A 19,262-nucleotide genomic window follows, 5' to 3' on the forward strand; every position below is an offset into this window, starting at 1 on the left:
TCCATGCGTAAGCTATTTTAGTTGAAAAGAAAGGTAATAATTGATGGTAAATTTGAAACGTTTATTTAAACATATATAATAGTTAACAACAGTTGAAACAAATGTTTTTAAATTTCTCTTCAGCATGCAATAATCAAAATAATATTTAAAGGCTTTCTTTTAAATAAAGATCTTGCTTATAAGAAAAAGAAAGGAAAAACAATTAAAATCATTGTTTAAAAAGTAATAAATACAGATTATCTTAAATTGGCTTTCAGGGGGAAGGCTAAGGATATAATTTGGAATATATTTATAAAAATAAGGCACTTATCACAGTTTTTATTTTCAGTAAATTAAACAAACATGTTATTGTGGAAGACCATAATGTGCTAAATGATGTCACTGTTTGGTAAGTGCCAGAAACAATAAAATTACTTTGGTGTAAGTCAGAAGCTTTCAATTTGCATACCTTTCCTTTAGATCGGCAGATATCGATACTTAACATGCCCTGATTGCAATTGTTGCAAAAATATTCATATTAATTGTCACTTAAACTCTACTGTAAAGGCAAACTAAATGTCAAAATTTTTTATTATCATTGAGAAGTTAAAACTTATTTTACCTTATTACCAGCGTTGAAGAGCCGATTCAATTCTGATTTAACGACTATCATTATTCAACTCCATATACCCTTAGAATTTCCAACTCTGCCCAGAAAACAATGGAACTCCTTCATCAAACATTTGAATGAACTAAACATTCGTTAAAGACTTTTTGATGGCACGGACCTCATTTGCATTACATGGAGAGGAAAACCACGAAAGCCTCCCACGATTAGCCTGACGGCGAGGGAATTCTAACTTCAAAACACAATACGACATTTTATCGAAATCGGACGAATAGTTCCCAAGAAATTGAATTTTAAATATACGACTTTCTTAAATATGTTCTTTCACGTTTAGATTTGTATAGACTTTCACGTTTAAATTTGTATATAAACCTCAGAGTCTGAATATATACTGTTAAATGCTCATTTTTACTTTTTACTGCAAGATAAAAATAATTTTAGATACGTATCATACCACACAACATAAAATCCTTTTCTAGTATTTTCAACAATAAGTTAAACTTAATTCCACTTTATTTAAAACATTATTTAAAATTTAATTTACTGCTTTAATCTCAAGGATGGATTAACTTTTCCATGTGCAATATTTGCCAGATAAGAAAAAAGGTGCCAGATAAAATAGGATTCCCCCCTCCCCTTCATAGAGCACTTTGGATCAGTTTTAAATTGGTTGAAGATCAGGAACAAGGCATTTGAAGCCATCTCGCCCCCCTGGTGGTGTTTGAGTCAAAAACGTTTCCTAAAAGCATTTTGAGCCAAAATAAAAATTCCTCCGCTCATTCCTTTTAACATCATTCTCACTTGGCGGACTTGGAAAACAAAAAGATTCTAGAAACGAAGTTTTCAACGTTCATAGCGTGTTATCACTTGCTTTACACCGACTTGATTACGAGGGCTTTTATACTCTGCCTTAAACATTTGCAGCTATTTAGAATTGGTGTTATGTATCTATTTGCAGGCACTCCCATGGGATGCTGCAGCAAGCATTACACGGCTCGCTAAAACGAGAGCAAGAATTCAGATAAAGCGCTAGATAGCCCTCTGGCGCATTCTGTATGTTGCATTTTGTTGGATTGTTTGGTTTGCATGCAGGTAATGCGTCGTTAAAAGACGCGGGAATTGTTCATTAATGGAATTTTTATGTCGAGATTGTAAGTTTTAAAGAATTTGTTTGGAATACGTTCGTTTAATTTGTGTAACTCTGAAAATAGTGAAGCTTCTAGTGTTGTTCTGTGGCAAGTGATAACTCTTTTTCTGGATTTAATGCTGTTAGTTACAATAATTTATGATGCACACTAGCGTGAAAAAGTCTTTGGTCAAACTCGATATTAATGTTCATTCGAAATGGTGTAAAAAAATATATAATTCTTTTTTAAATTTACTTAGTGTGCTTATCGACAAAAAGGCTAAGTCAGCTTTAAATAAAATACAATTTTAATGTTAGTCAGGTATTAAATAGTGTTTTTCGTGTTTGACTGTTTTTGTACATCAAAGTAAGTATTAGATAAATGTCTTTGTTTAGAATAATACAATTATTTAATTACTTAGTTAAAATCTAATAAATATAGACTTTGCTTATTTATTTAGTGAGTTCTACTCGCTACTTATGTGTATACTATTTTTTTATATTGACATTTGTTCCTGCAGAGCTTGTTCTTATTTGTGCGAAAATTGGTTCTTAGGCTCGAAATATGTACAGAAAAGGAACATACGAGCAAAGATTTAAATTTTAGCAGAAGACAGTTAATGCTTAGATTGCAAGAATATTGAAAAAATACTTAATCAAGAGTAATATATATGTTGTCTACGATATTGATATGTCGATTAAGAGCAATAAAAGCATTCTACCAAAAAAAAGGAAAAAAAAAAAAAGAAAGAAAGAAACGCACAGGAAGGCAAAATGCTTTCCACAGGATGGCCAAAAACTTTTGCACGCTAGTATTTGAGACATTCTCTTTCTTTCCTGAAAAAAAGGGAGGTTTAAGTCCAGAATACTTAATCACATCACACATAAATGAGGCTCAAACCGTGAGAAGTTTATTTTATTATGCTGAATGAATTGCGAGAAAGTTTAACTATAACTTACAAATAATCATCTGAAATTATTGCTTAGACCAAAAAAAGTATTGTTCCCTATGCACATGCTTAAAAATCAATTAAAACAAAATAGGACGATAGATGTGATAGGTTAATAGTAATGAGATTCTTATGATAGAAAATTTTCATTTCTGAATCCTGTACCATTCAACTCCTTACGCACGCAAAATCTATTAGTTCTAGCGATTAAATATTTATTTTAGTGTTCAAAAAATAAAAATTGTGATAATAATGCTTTATTTGCTTGTGTTTATCTATTGCAATATCAGACGCGTAAATAGTCAAATCTACAAAACTGTATTTTTTAACATAAAAATATTTTTATAACTTTCAAGCTACTATAGCAACCGACTTCATAATAATTTCATTTCATTAAGCATTAAAAATTAATGGGGAACAATACTTCAATCATCCAAATTACAATACTCAATTAAAAAATCAATGCGGAACAATATTTCTATCATCCAAATTACAATACTCAATTAAAAAATCAATGCGGAACAATACTTCAATCATCCAAATTACAATACTCAATTAAAAAATCAGTGCGGAACAATACTTCAATCATTCAAATTGCAATACTCAATTAAAAAGTCAATGCGGAACAATACTTCAATCATCCAAATTACAATACTCAATTAAAAAATTAATGCGGAACAATATTTCTATCATCCAAATTACAATACTCAATTAAAAAATCAATGCGGAACAATACTTCAATCATCCAAATTACAAGACTCAATTAAAAAATTAATGGGGAACAATACTTCAATCATCCAAATTACAATACTCAATTAAAAAATCAATGCGGAACAATATTTCAATCATCCGAATTACAATACTCAATTAAAAAATCAATGCGGAACAATACTTCAATCATCCAAATCACAATACTCAATTAAAAAATCAATGCCGAACAATACTTCAATCATCCAAATTATAATACTTAATTAAAAAATCAATTTTTACCTAGTCTCAGGTTCCAAATGATATCCATTGTTTTTCTAACTGCTTAAGGAACAAACGAGTTCACAACTCGTAATCATTAGAGCACGATTTCTTACGATATTTTAAGATCTGCTATATTTTCTTAAATTACTTTGAAATATATTTAAAATACTGCAATTCAAAAGGTGCCGTAAACAAATCAAATAATATTTAGTTTCACATTTTAAATATATTTGTCTCGCCATTCAACATGACAAGAAAATATTTTAGAATTTTAAATCAACTTTTTTTAGTTACATGAATGAACGTGATAAGAATTTTTTAATAATATATTAAGAACAATTTTAGAATATGATAAGAAAGCATACAAAATACGTTATTTCAAAATGTAAATAGTAGGTATTTAAATGAAATAATATGGATAGGAAAAAGTGTAAATAGTATCACAATTAAATTTTGCACGAAACGTATATTTCATAAGGACATGCTTTTACGATTTTTTTTGAGTTTGAATGGCATGAAATTGTGGGGATTTAATTTTGGACTATGTAAACCTTCATCTATCAAAAAGTACCTCTTGATCGAATCAAGTTATCACGTCTTATATACTAGGGAATTGGTATTTAATATTTATAGTGGTAGTTACGCCACAAGATTATGTCTATAATTTTCTATTTCCTAAAATGTAGGAAGACAAAATTCAATTCATGTAATTTAAATTTTGCATATTTTTAATGGATGGCTTTCATGAAATAAAGGGTATAAAACTGTATCTTTTGTTTCATCTCTTTGTTACTAACATTTAAAACAAAGATAAAAAAACAAAACAAACATTAATCTATTTCAATGTGTCTACAACTTTGCATAATTTGATTTCTGAAAAAAAAACTATTTTCTTCTAAATCAAATCAGAGATATTACAATTGGTAGACAAAAATTCCAGGATAAATTTTAAAATGCTTTAATTATTGTGTAAACCATACTTCAATCATCACAAATGACCTATGTTCGAAATGACGTAAAATTGGTTCATCTTAATGAACAAATCCACATCAGGTAAAAATCGAATGATATTGTAACTATTAGATTTATTTGGTGGCATTGTAACTTCTAAACTATTATAAAAGTTTCCAACATTAAGGGTTCTTCTGGAATTTCATTCTATTTTTATATTGTTAGTAGAAATAATATTCTATACAACAGTGGCAGAGTGGAAAGAACAAAAAAATATTGAAGCTAACTTTTGTCTCGGAAAAAAATAAATAAAAACGTATTGAGGATAAAGGAAAGTTTCGTAGCCAACATCTCTAAAATAGTTTTGTTATCTGTTGTAGCAAAAAAAAAAAAGAAAAAAAAATAGAGAGAAGAATGTGAAAAAAGAGGAGAAAAAAATTCTTCAATTACAAGGCTTTGATTTCAAGAATTAGCAGTTGCCTTTTTTTACTCAGTGTAAATTTTTCTCCATCATGTTTGATCAGTGCCTTTACCAATTTCTTAAGACTAGAAAGGTGTAAGGGTAAAAATATTATTACTAGACCGTTAAGGAAAAGTTTTTCTTTGCTAGTTAGTATTTTGTCAGCTAATAATTTTTATTACTTTTCTTTTATTCGATTGCGAAATAACAGAGAAGAAAATTTCATCCAGAAGGGAACATTTGTTAAAAGAAAAAGTTACACTGTTTATTTAGCAGGATTGCGTCTTTGTTGTTTTCTGATTGCGTCGAAAAATTATAAAATACCTCTTTTTTATTTCAGAATTGAAAAATACGAAATTAAAAGATTATATTTATAAATTTTGAAGATTATTTTTCATATTTTTTTTCTTTTGAGTCATGAAGAATCTTTTTATTTCATTCGGTCTTTATAGATTTTTTTTCTATTCTTTAAGAAATTTTTTATCTTTATATAATTAATCGATGAATATTCAATTTTTATTTTGTTTGCATATTTGTCCTCAATAAAAGCAAATATGTTTTTTTTTCGCGAGAAATATTTTTTAAATAGTTATTAAGAAAGGTTTAAGGAAATTATAACATTTTTTCCTAAATTTTCATTTAAGTCTTCAAATTTAATAAAAAATTAGAAATATATATTTATCCTAAATATTTTTAAACTAAATTAAATTTTTTAATTCAAGGAATATTTTTGGTAGTATTGCTGTACAATATATTTTAGCGCGAAAAAATATATTACAACTATTTAATATTTTTCTTTTTTATTGCGTAAAATGTACGCTGTTTAAAACTTTTTAAAACTTTTTCTTGGTAGTTTATTAATCATCATTTATCAAGAATCCCATGCGAAATTACAGGTAATTAAATACGGAAATCGCCTGCAAAAATTGTGAAAATATATTCATGAACGACTCAAGTATCGGAATTAAAATACGTGAAACTGTGTAAATTACCTTCCAGTTCTCAAGCTTTAACCCTTTACCGGGTCAAAGACTGCTTTGAACATAATGAAGAACTTTTAGCACTGTATTGGACAACCCATTGATGCGAAAAGTTACGATGTACAAATGTAGCAGTTATCCTGCTAGATGATAAATATATTTTTCCTAAAATATTGCCATATAGTTGACAAAGCAGCGTTGTCCATGATGTTCACATCTTAATTATATTACATTTAGGAGTGTACATGTTTCAGACCAAAGAAACTAAGGAACCCAGGGCATGTCATAAGAAATGCCACTACACCAAGATGATCATTCGATTTCTTTAAATGGATGTTTACTTGCATAAAGTCAGTATTTTGTATCACAAATCAACGATTGAGCAATAAATCTTCTTACCATTGGAATTTTTTGTTGAAATAAAAAGAAGACTACAGCTTATTTATCTTTTCAAAATTTGCTTATTTTTTTTGATAAAATAAGCAAAAATATTTTCTCAAGACTAGCATTAAAATGTGGGGCGACATGTATTTCTTCTTGTTTTTCAATATGCATTTTTCTTTACCCAACTTTTGACACCATATTCTCTTGTTCATTGTGTAAACTGTCAAGTTTACCTTTTTCCGTTTTTGCGAAAAAAATTAAATCTGAAAATCTTAAAGCTTGCATTTTAAAGGCGTTCTACATTTTCTTCACGTGCAGACATAACATAGCTCTGCATCTCTTAGACAGTGAGAAAGAAATTATTTCTGACATTTTCTTGAAACAAACAGCACCTAAAATATACGCCATTTCTTTGCATGGAATAAAATCAGCAGTAAGGCACCAACTATAGAAAAATAAGAAGAGAATTTTTATCTATATGCAAATTACATGAGAGCTCCTGTAAAGAAAAAGAAACATTTTTACATCCATAGCGAAATGAAAAAGAAACAGAATCTAGGATCAGTAAACGAAATAAAATATGAAATTTTCTGTTGGATACCAATTTATGTTGCATTTATTTTATCGCAACAGGCATTCAAATAACGTTTTACCCAATTTAAGTTATATTTGAATCGGATGGATGAAAAATTTGCTTTTATTATTTTGGCTTTTGCTCAATTTATTTCCCTAATGATAAAGACGTATGCCATCTTAACATTTTTGTTTCCAAAAATAATTTAAATGATTTAAGATAAATTCAAAAATTCGTAAGTGAAATTGAAATTTAAGTTCTTATTGTATTTTACAAAATACACATAAAAATGATTATTTTCAGTATTTATAAATTTCACAAAACGAGATTAAAGGTTAACGACAATGATCAATTTCAGTAGAAATTTTACAATAAAAGAACCAGAAAAAGAAATTAAATTCATGTATCGGCGAAAATTATATCAATTTTTAATATAATGCAAAAGGTGTGAACTATTGGTTGGGAGTAGGAAATTATTGAATTTTTTGTAAATAAACTTCTCGCTTCTTGAGAGAATATACCAGAATATAGGCAAGCGCAATTCATTTACACTAAAATTGAAGCAAAATCTCTAAGATGCGTTAGCCTGAAGCTTTACAGATTATAAATAGCTTAAAAAGCTTTTAAAAAACTCTTTAAGTTACATGCATAAATATACCATAAATTCTTTTTTAATCCATCACTCCCAGCTTGAGTATCATCAATTCAAAAATATCAAGTTCATCTGAGAAATATCAGGTATATAGGAACTGGAAGCCTGCTTCTAAATTTCATAACTGACAAGGGAAACTAGGGAAGTGTGACTCGCCAATTTTAAAATAAACTAGTGGGCTGTATGCCTTATGAGGAATAATTTTAGTAGGTAACATTCGTTTCGGCCCATAGAAGGTCCTGTGAGAGATAAAAAATAATTCAATATATAGAAAAATCGGTATTTTATTACTTCAATGCAGACAATTAATTATTGTCATTATCTCATACTCCAATTAATTTTGTGGTACTTACTTTCACGTACTATGTAATGCATATTTATTCTCAAAATTGATTTTGAAAATTTTATATATCAGTAGTTTTTCAGAAAAACCTATTAGGTTAATTTTAAAAAAATTGACATCAAATTTTTTTGCTTTTTTTTCCAAAAATTTTCCAAATTAATTGGAGTATGTAATTGCAAATCAATCAATTAATTAATAACTTATTAATATTTAATTAAAAATTAATTAATTAATTTGCTAATTGATTTATTAATTAGAAACCTCATTAATTAACCAATTAATTATAAATTAATTGGAGTATGAGACAATAACAATAACTAATAGTCTGCATTGAAGTAATAAAATATCGATTTTTCTACATATTAAATTATTTTTTATCTCTCACAGAACCTTCTATGGGCNAAACCAAAACATCATGAAACGTTAAAATTTCTTTTTCTTTAAAAACAATTCATAAATACTTATGGGAAAGATTTTTTACAATCTCTAGAAACTTAATGTTAAAATAAAATAAAAGTTTCCAATATCACTTGCTGCCAGTAGAATATACATTCTACTGAACTAAGAAGATTTAATTAAAAAGTGCTCCTGGTAAAAAAAAAATATCAAATGTATAAATTAACCAAATAATTATAATTGATTAGAATTGAAAGATCTAGTGATACATATTTGAAGCTACATATAAAAATAATAACTTACCACTATTTTTTTTACACAATTGTGATAAGAGTTTCTGCACTGACATTTCAAGAATTTCAGCCTTCTCACGATGCATGCCAAATCTGTTGGCAAGTGTATAAAAATAGTTGTCATTCTCAGATGGTGGATATTTCTTCAAGTAATCTAGTAATGCTAGTCTAAGATTTGGCATCTAAAAATACAAAATAACAAAACAACAATTGGGTATTTGCAACTTGAGAAGAAGTGAAGTGATTATGCCTAACCATGTAATTTAAATCAGATTTATTTGGATACCTGTAAGCAACGTCATGCGTGTGTGCCGAACTTGATTGGCTTCTGAATCAACAAATGCCACAATTTACTCATGATGACGTCACTTGCAGACATCCATTTGTTTAAAAAATAGAATTAATTTCACGATCATACGACAAGAAAATTATTGTCTTAAATTAAAATATCTATGCATCTGAGACTTAATTTATTTAAATTTAATTTGATTTATTAATATTAATTTTGCGCAGATTTCATTTTGAAAACTGTATCTTTTTGAATATGCATAATTAGAATAATAAAAAAAAACTTACATTGTCCATTTTCTTTTCGAAAAGAATACTGAATTTATCATGTGATTTCAAAATGTCAAAAACATACATCATTTCACTGTATCTGTCTAAGCCTGTCAATAAATGAACCTAAAAGTACAAAAATACATTTTTGTCATTCCAAAAATTTACACAATGACATAATTAAAAATCCATAATAAATTTTTTCTATGAAACAAAGATATATTTCTCTTATTTCACAACTTAACAAAGAGACATAATTTTAAATCAATAATGTAATAAAAATAATTTAGTAAATATGAAGCATGTTCAGATTGTAAGGAAAAATTCAAAATTCCCTGCATTTTCCTTTTATATTCGATGAATTTTAAATTATTTTGCAGGTTTTCCTTGTTCTCTCTGCAGAGTAGTAACTCTAAAAATCTACCGTAAATGATAAATTTGTAATAAAAAATTAAATCATTTGTTTACTATGCTTAATACAAGTTCAATACATTTTTGTAAAATGAAATAAGGCATTATGTTTGAATAAAAGAATACCACTAGAGCAGAGAATAAGCAGCACATAATTTTTTTTATCAACAAATTTAATGCAGCAAATTCCCTTACTTTTCATCAAAATATTTTAGTTTGCTGATTCTTGTATTAAAAGTTTAATAATTGCTTTTCTAAACTAAAATATTATAAGTTGAAATGAATCCAGGAAGAAAAAAACCCAGCTGACATTTTATCACTACTTGCATTATGATATTAATTGAAATATGCTTACAGAGAATAAATTATCTCTGGAACAGTCCATTGTAAGACAGAGAATCATGTAGGCTACAACTCTTCAATTTTTTGAGTTGTGCTCAAAATTACAAGGCTATGGAGTTGAAAGTCATAAACTCACACTTGGGTGGACTGTTCAACAAGAGTAATAAAAAAAACAAGTGTATAGACATTAAATACTTGTTGATTGAGTATGTTTTATAATATAAGTAGGCCTTGATATTTACATATAATAAGAAAAAGTTCTTAATTTTATTGATAACAGAAAAAAATTCAGTGATTATAAAACAAAATAGATTTGGCTACCATTGTGGAAAATTTTTCAGCCTCTTCAAGCAAAGTTACTAAAGTTTGTGCATTATGAAGAATTTGAGATATTCCATCCATATTGCATGCTGCTGTAAAGCATTCGTGAGCACAAATACAAAGATCTACCAAAACTGTGAAATCTAGAAAAATAAACAAAATATAAAATAAATAGGCACAAAATATTAAAATGAACATATTTTAAAACTCCAACTTTTTAGAAAATAGTTTCTAAGTAACCTTAGTTTAAAGAAAACAAATTAATGATGAAAGCAATAAATTTATGAATAAGATTAATTTTAAAGTTGAAATAAGTTTTACAAATGTGAATTTTGGTAAATGTATTTATTTTCTTACAATTGGCTTATCTAGGCTTTCACATTTTTAACAAAAACATGGCTTACTTTTTTGAATGAAAAACTCTCATTTTTAGAAATTCAATAATTTGTGTATTTTTTAAAATGCCAATGTTGAGAAGTCATGAAGCATTTTCACAAAAGAATATGAGATATATATATATATATATATACTGAATAATTGAATTAATTACGGACCTTCATAAATAATATTAACGTTTGAAAGATAAATGAAAACAAATGAAGTATTTTTTTTAAAAAAAAAGTCCTATACAAATGTAATGATTCATGTCCTTACAGAAAAAAATTACTTGATTCAAATAATCTAATTAAAATTTTAAATCTTTCTTTTTATTTACTTACTTACCGAATTAAGCTTTATGTTCCATTTAAACATTATCTGTCAAGAACTTTGTTTCATTTCGCTTTAATTTTCAACTGTTTTTATCTCACAAAAGAAATATATTTTCTATTAATTCTAGTTTAAGAAAAATATTGATCCTCGAATATAATTAAAAAAAAGTCATTACTGGAATACTTAAGTGTTTTTCTTTTTAAATATGAGATTTAAAAAAAACGATAGCAACATCAATTGTCACATTTCTTCTTATTAAAGTTTAATCATTGCATTGTTGTTACGATTAAGAAAACTACACAAAACTGATAATGGAAAATAATTTCAAGTGTGTAAATTAAAAATAGATCTTTTTCTATTTATTTCTGTATTTTTTAAGTATGCTATCTATATCCACCAATTTATATTTTTTAATTAAAATCTTGAATTGAATCGAGTATTCTAAATTATTTTATCCGTTAATTTTAAAACTGCTTCGACTGAAGCGTTATTTTACCATTTTTCTCTGTTCTATTTTCTTTTTTAGATTTGTTTATTTGATTTTGCTTTTTCTTTCTGCTATTTGTTAGGTTAGGAATAAATTTGGTGTGTAATGTAATAGGTTTTATGTAGCGTATTGAGAGCATTGTTAAAAACACAAAGGGAACAACTGTATAGGTGCCCTGTGTTGAATTAAAATTAATTGAATCGTATATTATCAATAATTTTGAACTTATTTATTGGTGAATACATCAGTTTGAAATCTATAATTTTGATTTATAATAGAGACAATGCAGTTGAAAATCAGTATTCTGCTTTTTTACTCTTTTAGTTCCTTTTTTATATTTTAATTTTGATTTGCTTCGTTAAATCTTCTTTCTTCGTCTTTTTCAAAATAGTTTTTTTATTATTAAAACGTGTTTAGCTAAATCGTACAACGTTAAACCACCATGCAGTGCAATAATAAAAAAAATGGAATTATTTTATCTTTATTACACTGTTAGAAACTTATCCGTAAAAATGGTTATATAACAAATTGCTTAAGCGTAATTTTACCATATTCAACCAAACCAGACAACAACCATACAAAGAAATTATTTAAACAATAAACTGTGAGAAAAATCCTTTATTAACTCTTTTTACTTTAATGCGGTTAAACAACCAAAATGTTATTCGTATCAACTAAGCTAACCTATTGAAACCATTTGGCAGTACTTTAGCCGGGAAGGACTTATCTGTCATTCTCATGACTGACTGAACAGGTGTTTAAATCCCAAAGTTAACAACACCACTTCTACTCCTTCAACACATGAAGAATGTTCAATGTCCTGCATTTTTCAATAGGTGATCTCAGAAAATTGAAATGCGAAATTCCCGTTCAAGCTTAGATGGCCCCACAGAGGTGTTTAACACAAAAAATCTATTATTTCCCATCTCTGAAGATCGATGATACGACCAAATAAACCAATTAAACCACATTCGGCGATTCATTTAATAAAACGCAATTTAACCACAACTTAACTCCAATGTCCATTATCTAACCGAAAAGCCAACCATAAACTAACTAAGATCTCCAATCAAATTGTATTTCCTCAGTTGTGTAGGTAAGCTAGTTTTAAATAGTTACGACACCCTATAGTTTTGCAATCACGGTTTTTTAGCCATAACAGTTATTTAACTCAGTAAAGTTAAAAAAAATTTTTTAACCGTAAACTTTACGGTCAATCGAATTTACAGACTACTATTGGTTATTTTAATGTAATTTTAGAAAAAAAAAATTTGCAGCGTAATTGTGCTGGTAAATGTCTTTCAGTTTTATGTAATATTTCGTTGCTTGATCAATACCGATGAATTTATTATTTGCCTAATTCATCCCATGAGTAAAACAGGGAATTAGCTATCATTAAAGATAAATGATAATAATTTGGAAATATTTTCTTTCAGATATTACATTTATAGTTACTTGATCGGTACATTTTGCGTTAAGCAAAGTCTCACTCGCAGCAGGAGATGAATATACAAGTAAAAAGTTTTTAACAAACTCTATTAAAGAAGCACAATACGCATTCGCTTCCTGCCACACGCCATAGAAAGTAGAAGAAAACTGCTGATTCGTCGCCTTGGCATCAAAGGGAGCTTTTTTTATATTTTATTTGTATGTAAATTGCATGATCTGGGCTGTGTAGGAGCTAAACTAAGAGAAAAAAAAATGTGCTGAGGTTACGAACGGGTTTTCAGAAATCATTCTCTGCTGAATAAGGAAAAGTTTTCTTCAAAAAGATAAAAATGTAAAATTTATGTATTCCAACTGCCAGATAGAGTTCGATAGTTTTGTAAAAGTTTTTGAAGGGAGTATACATATTTCTTTTTTTAATTTTGAAATGGGCCGAGAACTAATGAAAAAAGTTTTTGGTATCACGATATTATGGACTGCATACATTTAAATAATAATATATTTAAAAGTAATAAATCGCTAAGAATGAGGAATTGTAATTTTATTAAAATTCAAGTAATTTAAAATATGGACAAGAAAAAAGAAAAAAAAGAATGTTGGAGGGAAAATGCTAAATGTTTTGATGTTTCTGTTTCATAAAATTCTAAGTCAATATATTTTAAATATTTATGTATAACTTTATGGAAATATCATGAATTACCTACTGAATTCAAAAATGGTGTATTTAAAAAAAATATATAAAAATACANAAAAAAAAAAAAAAAAAAAAAAAAAAAAAAAAAAAAAAAAAAAAAAAAACACAGTGTGATTATAAATAAAGTTGGATTTTCAAAATCCTCTGAAAGGAACCATTGGTCAGAATGCATTTTAACTTATCATGGGTGAAGCAAAACAACATAATATAGCATAACATAAAGCAAACAACATAAAGCAAAACAACATTAAAAAAACAGGAGGAAGAGGAAAAGCTGCAATTTTGTGCTTTATTCGCTGTTTTTTATTTCATTCTTTTTGCTTTCACTTTATTTATTGATGTTACGCTTTACCTATACGCAACACAAAGTTTACCTTTTTTTATCTGTATGCAATGAGCATTTAGTTTGAAAAATGATTGATAGTTGGTGCAGCCCTCAAAAAAATGATGCTAAGACCCTGATTGCATAAAAAATATGCTAGCCACATGATGCCGATTATGCGGGAAAACTTTAAATGGAAGTCTCGCCAGGATTCAGAAATGCATAGCAAACTATGGTCGGAAACGCGTTAGGAAAGTAGTATGTAAGATAAAAGAAACAAAAAGACGTAAAGACTGAGATCATTTGAAATATTTATTGGTCAAGGATGTCAGATTACGTATGATGATGTATCAAAAGGTGTTAAAAAATTCAACCATTACTAACGATGCATGCGTTCCACCGTTGGCCATGAATTGGCGAACTAGCTCAAATATACGTTTACGCTCAAATATACGATTTCGTTGGATATCTAATATCATAGAGTATTCATAGAACCAGGTCCATTTCGGAATACACAGGTGTTGCGTACACAACACTTTTCAATGTTTCCCAAGGAAAGAAATTCATGCTGCTTAAATCAGGAGATTGTGGTGGCCAGAAAACCGGTCCACCACACCCAATGTATCTCGTGAACAACAACACCTGGCAACGAGCAACGAAGTTTCCAGCCATGGACTGCTATGTAAATCCTATTGCTATTTCCGCTATATTCACTTAAAGTTTGTACCAATAATCGTAGGACACTCTGTATCTATATAGTAGATATTATTTTTCACCAAAATTGAGTTTTATAATAGTTCTCTCTTATAGTACTCTCAGTTCTACAGTAGCATTCCCTTTTGAAATAGAACTGAAATGTTTTTAAAAAATTTTATTTTTTTTCTTATAAATAATAATTAAATTAACTTCAAAAAATACTTTTTTTTTCATATTCTTTTCAGCACGCGTAAAAGAGTGTAAATAGAACAGCATCAAAAACAATTCCACTGTAAAAGCTTATATTGAACTGTGTTAAGTAATAACTGAGTAATTCGTGGTTTATTTGATTACAAGTTTTGGCCGTCGAAATTCATAAACCACTTGCCCTAAAAAGTCTGCAACCTGACTTTTAACGATCCATGACATATGATGCGATCCACTTTTCCCAATTATTTTATTCTTTTTATAGTTACAAGGACATAGATATAACTACTCTAGTGCTTTATTTTTTTCTTCCTCTTTCTCACTCCCACACCCAAAAATAAACGCGTCATTTAACACAGGGAGCGCTGGGTAAAGAATAAAATAGAACAAAAAATTGTTCCAATCTATCAGCCCATAAGTTGACCTAACATCCACTATGATTGGGATAGTACATGGGGAAGGAAAAACATGTGTCAAAACTGACAGTCCTCACTGGAGGCAACTAGAAATAATAATAGAAAAAAAAAATCAGTACTAGATAGTACTAATACTGAGAGGGAAAATAGTGTGTATTCCCTGACTTACATTCTGCTTTTGTGATCTCATGACGATATTCTAGGGAAGTAGCCGAGAGCAAATTGGCGACGTATTGATTGAGCTGATACGGTCTACTAGAGTCCCTTTCTGTGTTACGGCTTGCCACGTTATAAGCCTGAGGATTCTAGCACATTCTATTTGGCTGGATAAATCGAGGTAAAGCTCGCCATCGTTTTCTGTCAGAAATAGAAATTAACATAATACGTTAAAATAAGTTGGGCAATGAAATGACGATGTGGATTTGTGTAATTTAAAATAGCCTTCCGGAGACGATACGTATGGAATGAGTGATACGTTAATGGAGTTGAATGCGGGATAATGACATTAAAACAATTTTGTACCATCATTAAATGTTTCGCCATTTACCATGTTAAAGTATTTTATTTTTACTCATGAAATGCCTGTTTTTGTTTGATGCTATTCAGCTTACGTTTCATATTAGTATTACTTTCTTTTCGAGATTATGTTTTAATAATTTGGTTAGTTTTGTATATGGCTTTTTATTTAAGTAAGTTAAAATTGATTAAAAATATGATTCACATTTTCTGCCTGTCTTATGTAATGACTGAGAATTTAGGTTTAAAAAATTTGATTACGAATAAAAATTTAGATTTTCTTTCTTAGCGATGTTTAATTTTTTTCTGTAACGTATATTCAATATGATTTTCACAATTTTTTTTTTCAGTGCCGCAAAAAAGTTTAAAATATTTGACATTACTACGTTCATGAATCTCATGCAATTAAAAATTAAAATTTTACGCAAATGTTTTTATTAGAATGAATAAAAAAATTTATAAAATTACTTAACGTATTTATATAAATTTACTAGCTCAGTTTTCTAACTTTTATTTAATATNTATATATATACAAATCATGGGAGGTTTTCATAATTTTCTTCCACATGTAACGCAAATGCGAGCATCAAAAAGTCCCCTACGTAAGCGAATTTCGCCCAAATGTTTATCCAGTAGTTCTCTTGTCTTCTGGAATGGTTTCAAAATTACAAATTTACTTCTAAACAATCCTAAAAATTGTTCAAAAATTTAAATTGAGTCATTAGAAGGCCGAGATGGCTTGGTTGGTAGGGCACTGGGCTCATGTCCAAGAGGTCGTGGGTTTGATCCCCGTAGGTCGAAAACTCCCCGTTTAGTGAATGGTGACTGATGCACGTTAAATCTGTCAATCACAAACCTCTCCATGTTCCTATAACAAATTATACCTCTGGGGATACTGATCCTGGAGTTCTTTTGTCTTATGGAATGGGTTCTAAATTGCAAGTCTACGGAGTTGAACATTGTTAGTCGTACACTCAAAATTGGGTCAGCTGTTCAACAACAGTTAAAAAATAAAATAAAAATATGCATATATAAACGTGAAAGTCTTTCTTTATGTATGTTCGCTTAATAACTCGAGAACGGAAGACAAATTTGAAAAATTTTTCTTTCACAATTGTCTAATTTTCTTTGAATGGTTTGTAGAAAATTCTACCACTTTCTGGCTTCACTTACTGCGGACGCAATATCGAAAGTACGAAAGATTATAGTTAAAAGCCATTGTTACATAGTTGCAAATATTTTTTTAAACGCCTTCAGCGATTGGCCTGGCGTTGGATTGCTAATACTTTTCGGATCATTTTGCGATATTTCCTGTCCCTCTAAGCTGAATTGTTTGCATGTAATACACAAAACATGTTTTTCGATTTTTTTTTATAGCATTGCCCTGTCACAAAAACAGCTTCATTACAAAATGTTTCAAAAACATTTGATGAATGCAAAATCTCGATAATAAATGAAATTCCTAATTAAAGTTAGCTATGCTAATAGTTTAAATGCTGCAGTAAATAGGCGTGTTAGAAAGAAATACGTAGGCTAACATAAGTTATAAAACATTAAAGAAATAACCGTGTTTTACCGCTGTAGGTAATTTTAAATATAAATATGCTTATTCTTATTAGGCCAAACAGCATTTCAGTTTGAAAGCTCTTAAATTCAATAAACTCTTATGCTAAAATTTTTGTTGCCAAGTATTAATAATAATAATAATTTTTCAATGTCTTTTTTTAATCACTAGTTTTTACTCTTTAACTGCTCATTGTTATCCTTTAAATGAAAATATCATTAAATTTTTAAAAACACGAAGTCAAATTTTTAATAACGAAAGTTTGAACACCAGCAATGTCTAGTAGCATTAAACGTACATAAAATATAAGTTTGCGTACTCATATAAAGGTTACATCAGTTAAGTTTCAAATCCTGTTGTAGTCCAGTATTAAGTAGTCTCAAATATTAAGAGAAGAAAAATTTGTGACAAGTTCTGTTTCGCCTTGGCTTAAAAAAGATGAAAATGATTGTTAATCTTAAGTACATTTTTATTACCAATTAAATGTGCCATGAAAGAAAAGACCAATTTTAAATGCTTAAAAGAAAAACTCATTACTTGCTTATACTGTCTTTCAGTTATTCAACAGTGCCATTAAGAGAAATATTTTTTTTAAAATTTCATTTCGCTTTAAAATATATTATTTACTGTTTTGGAACATCTGTGCATTTTTCTAGTAACAAAAAGTTAAAATTTTAAAAATAAAGTTTGTATATTTTGGCGAAAAACACCCTTACAAATAAAAGGCATGGCATTAGCTTGTAATAGATTGTTCCTACTTCTAACAAAGATAAGTAATAATAGTGAATAACGGCACAGTTTGATTTTTATTAGAGTCGCTAATTTGTTATTTTATCCATCAAAAATGCTACTGTGCCAATAAGCACATTTATTTTTTATTTAAAATTTTAGCATACGTTGTACTGAACATTTTAATAACAAATTCACTAAGATACACATTATTCTCAAATTTGAAAAATGTAAGAGGAAAAAATTAAACTCAATTTCATTCGAGAAATCTGATTTTATACCTACATATGATCTTTATTTTTTACTATTATTTTAAATCTCAAAGTATTTGAAATTCTATTTACTTAAAAAAAAATATTCCAGCTTGGACACCGGAGGCGGATAGTATTAAATAGAAAATAGCATCGATATGTATTTTGCTATTTATATTCATTATCTTATCAAAATTGAGTATCCACGTGGTTTGCGCATCTCTCATTTCTTAAAATATTTGGTTCAATCCAGAATATCTTAAACCAGAAGATGTTGAGCTGCAATGTTTCACAGAAATGAAACGAAACTTTCTGGTGGCATCTCTGGAAAAAAAAACCAATACCTGCTTGTTTCTAACAAAAGATAAAGAAAAAAAAACTCATAACATCCTGCAGGCAAAGCCAAAGCACGTCTACCATATCTGGAAAAATATTTCTTTTTTTTGTTGTGATGAGCAAACGTGGCTACTTACAAATCGATTTATGCTAGAGAAGCGGGAGCTCTTCAACTGAATGGTCATTACTACTGACACTAAGCAGAATACCATGGAAAAAAACTGAGACGATTATGCTGCATTATTTGTATTTACACTTTCTATATCTGGTTTATTTAATTTTAGTTTCAACATATACTCAGTAAAAAACACGTAATTGTTGACGATTTAGCAATAGTTGAGTTACATTATTTAGTTATTTTTTTTCGTTTCGATATTACAAGATCTTTAACTAAACGCAAATTCTGAAATTCAAGAAAAAAAACTTTTAGTGTCATCTTCGGTAGTTTTAGTTCAGCAAGCGTGCACCAGCATATATATGCATACATATACGTATATATACATATACGTATATATACATATATGTATATATATATATATATATATATACATATATATACATATATGT

General features: G+C 28.4%; 2 protein-coding genes across 5 annotated transcripts in view; both read right to left on the reverse strand.

Annotated features, from left to right (window-relative positions):
- LOC107441786 (tyrosine-protein phosphatase 69D) overlaps positions 1-19,262 on the reverse strand; it is a 521,936-nt gene that overhangs the window by 462,349 nt on the left and 40,325 nt on the right. The gene's annotated exons all lie outside the window — the stretch shown is intronic.
- Positions 6,916-10,471, reverse strand: LOC122268834 (spatacsin-like). The gene is made up of 4 exons (XM_043039329.2): positions 10,321-10,471; positions 9,265-9,372; positions 8,699-8,870; positions 6,916-6,929 (listed from the first exon to the last, which is right to left on the reverse strand). Exons 1-4 carry the CDS (start codon positions 10,399-10,401, stop codon positions 6,916-6,918), a joined length of 375 nt encoding a protein of 124 aa, XP_042895263.2. The 5' UTR covers positions 10,402-10,471.

This window comes from Parasteatoda tepidariorum, chromosome 7, assembly GCF_043381705.1.
Source record: "Parasteatoda tepidariorum isolate YZ-2023 chromosome 7, CAS_Ptep_4.0, whole genome shotgun sequence".
NCBI lineage: Eukaryota > Metazoa > Arthropoda > Arachnida > Araneae > Theridiidae > Parasteatoda > Parasteatoda tepidariorum.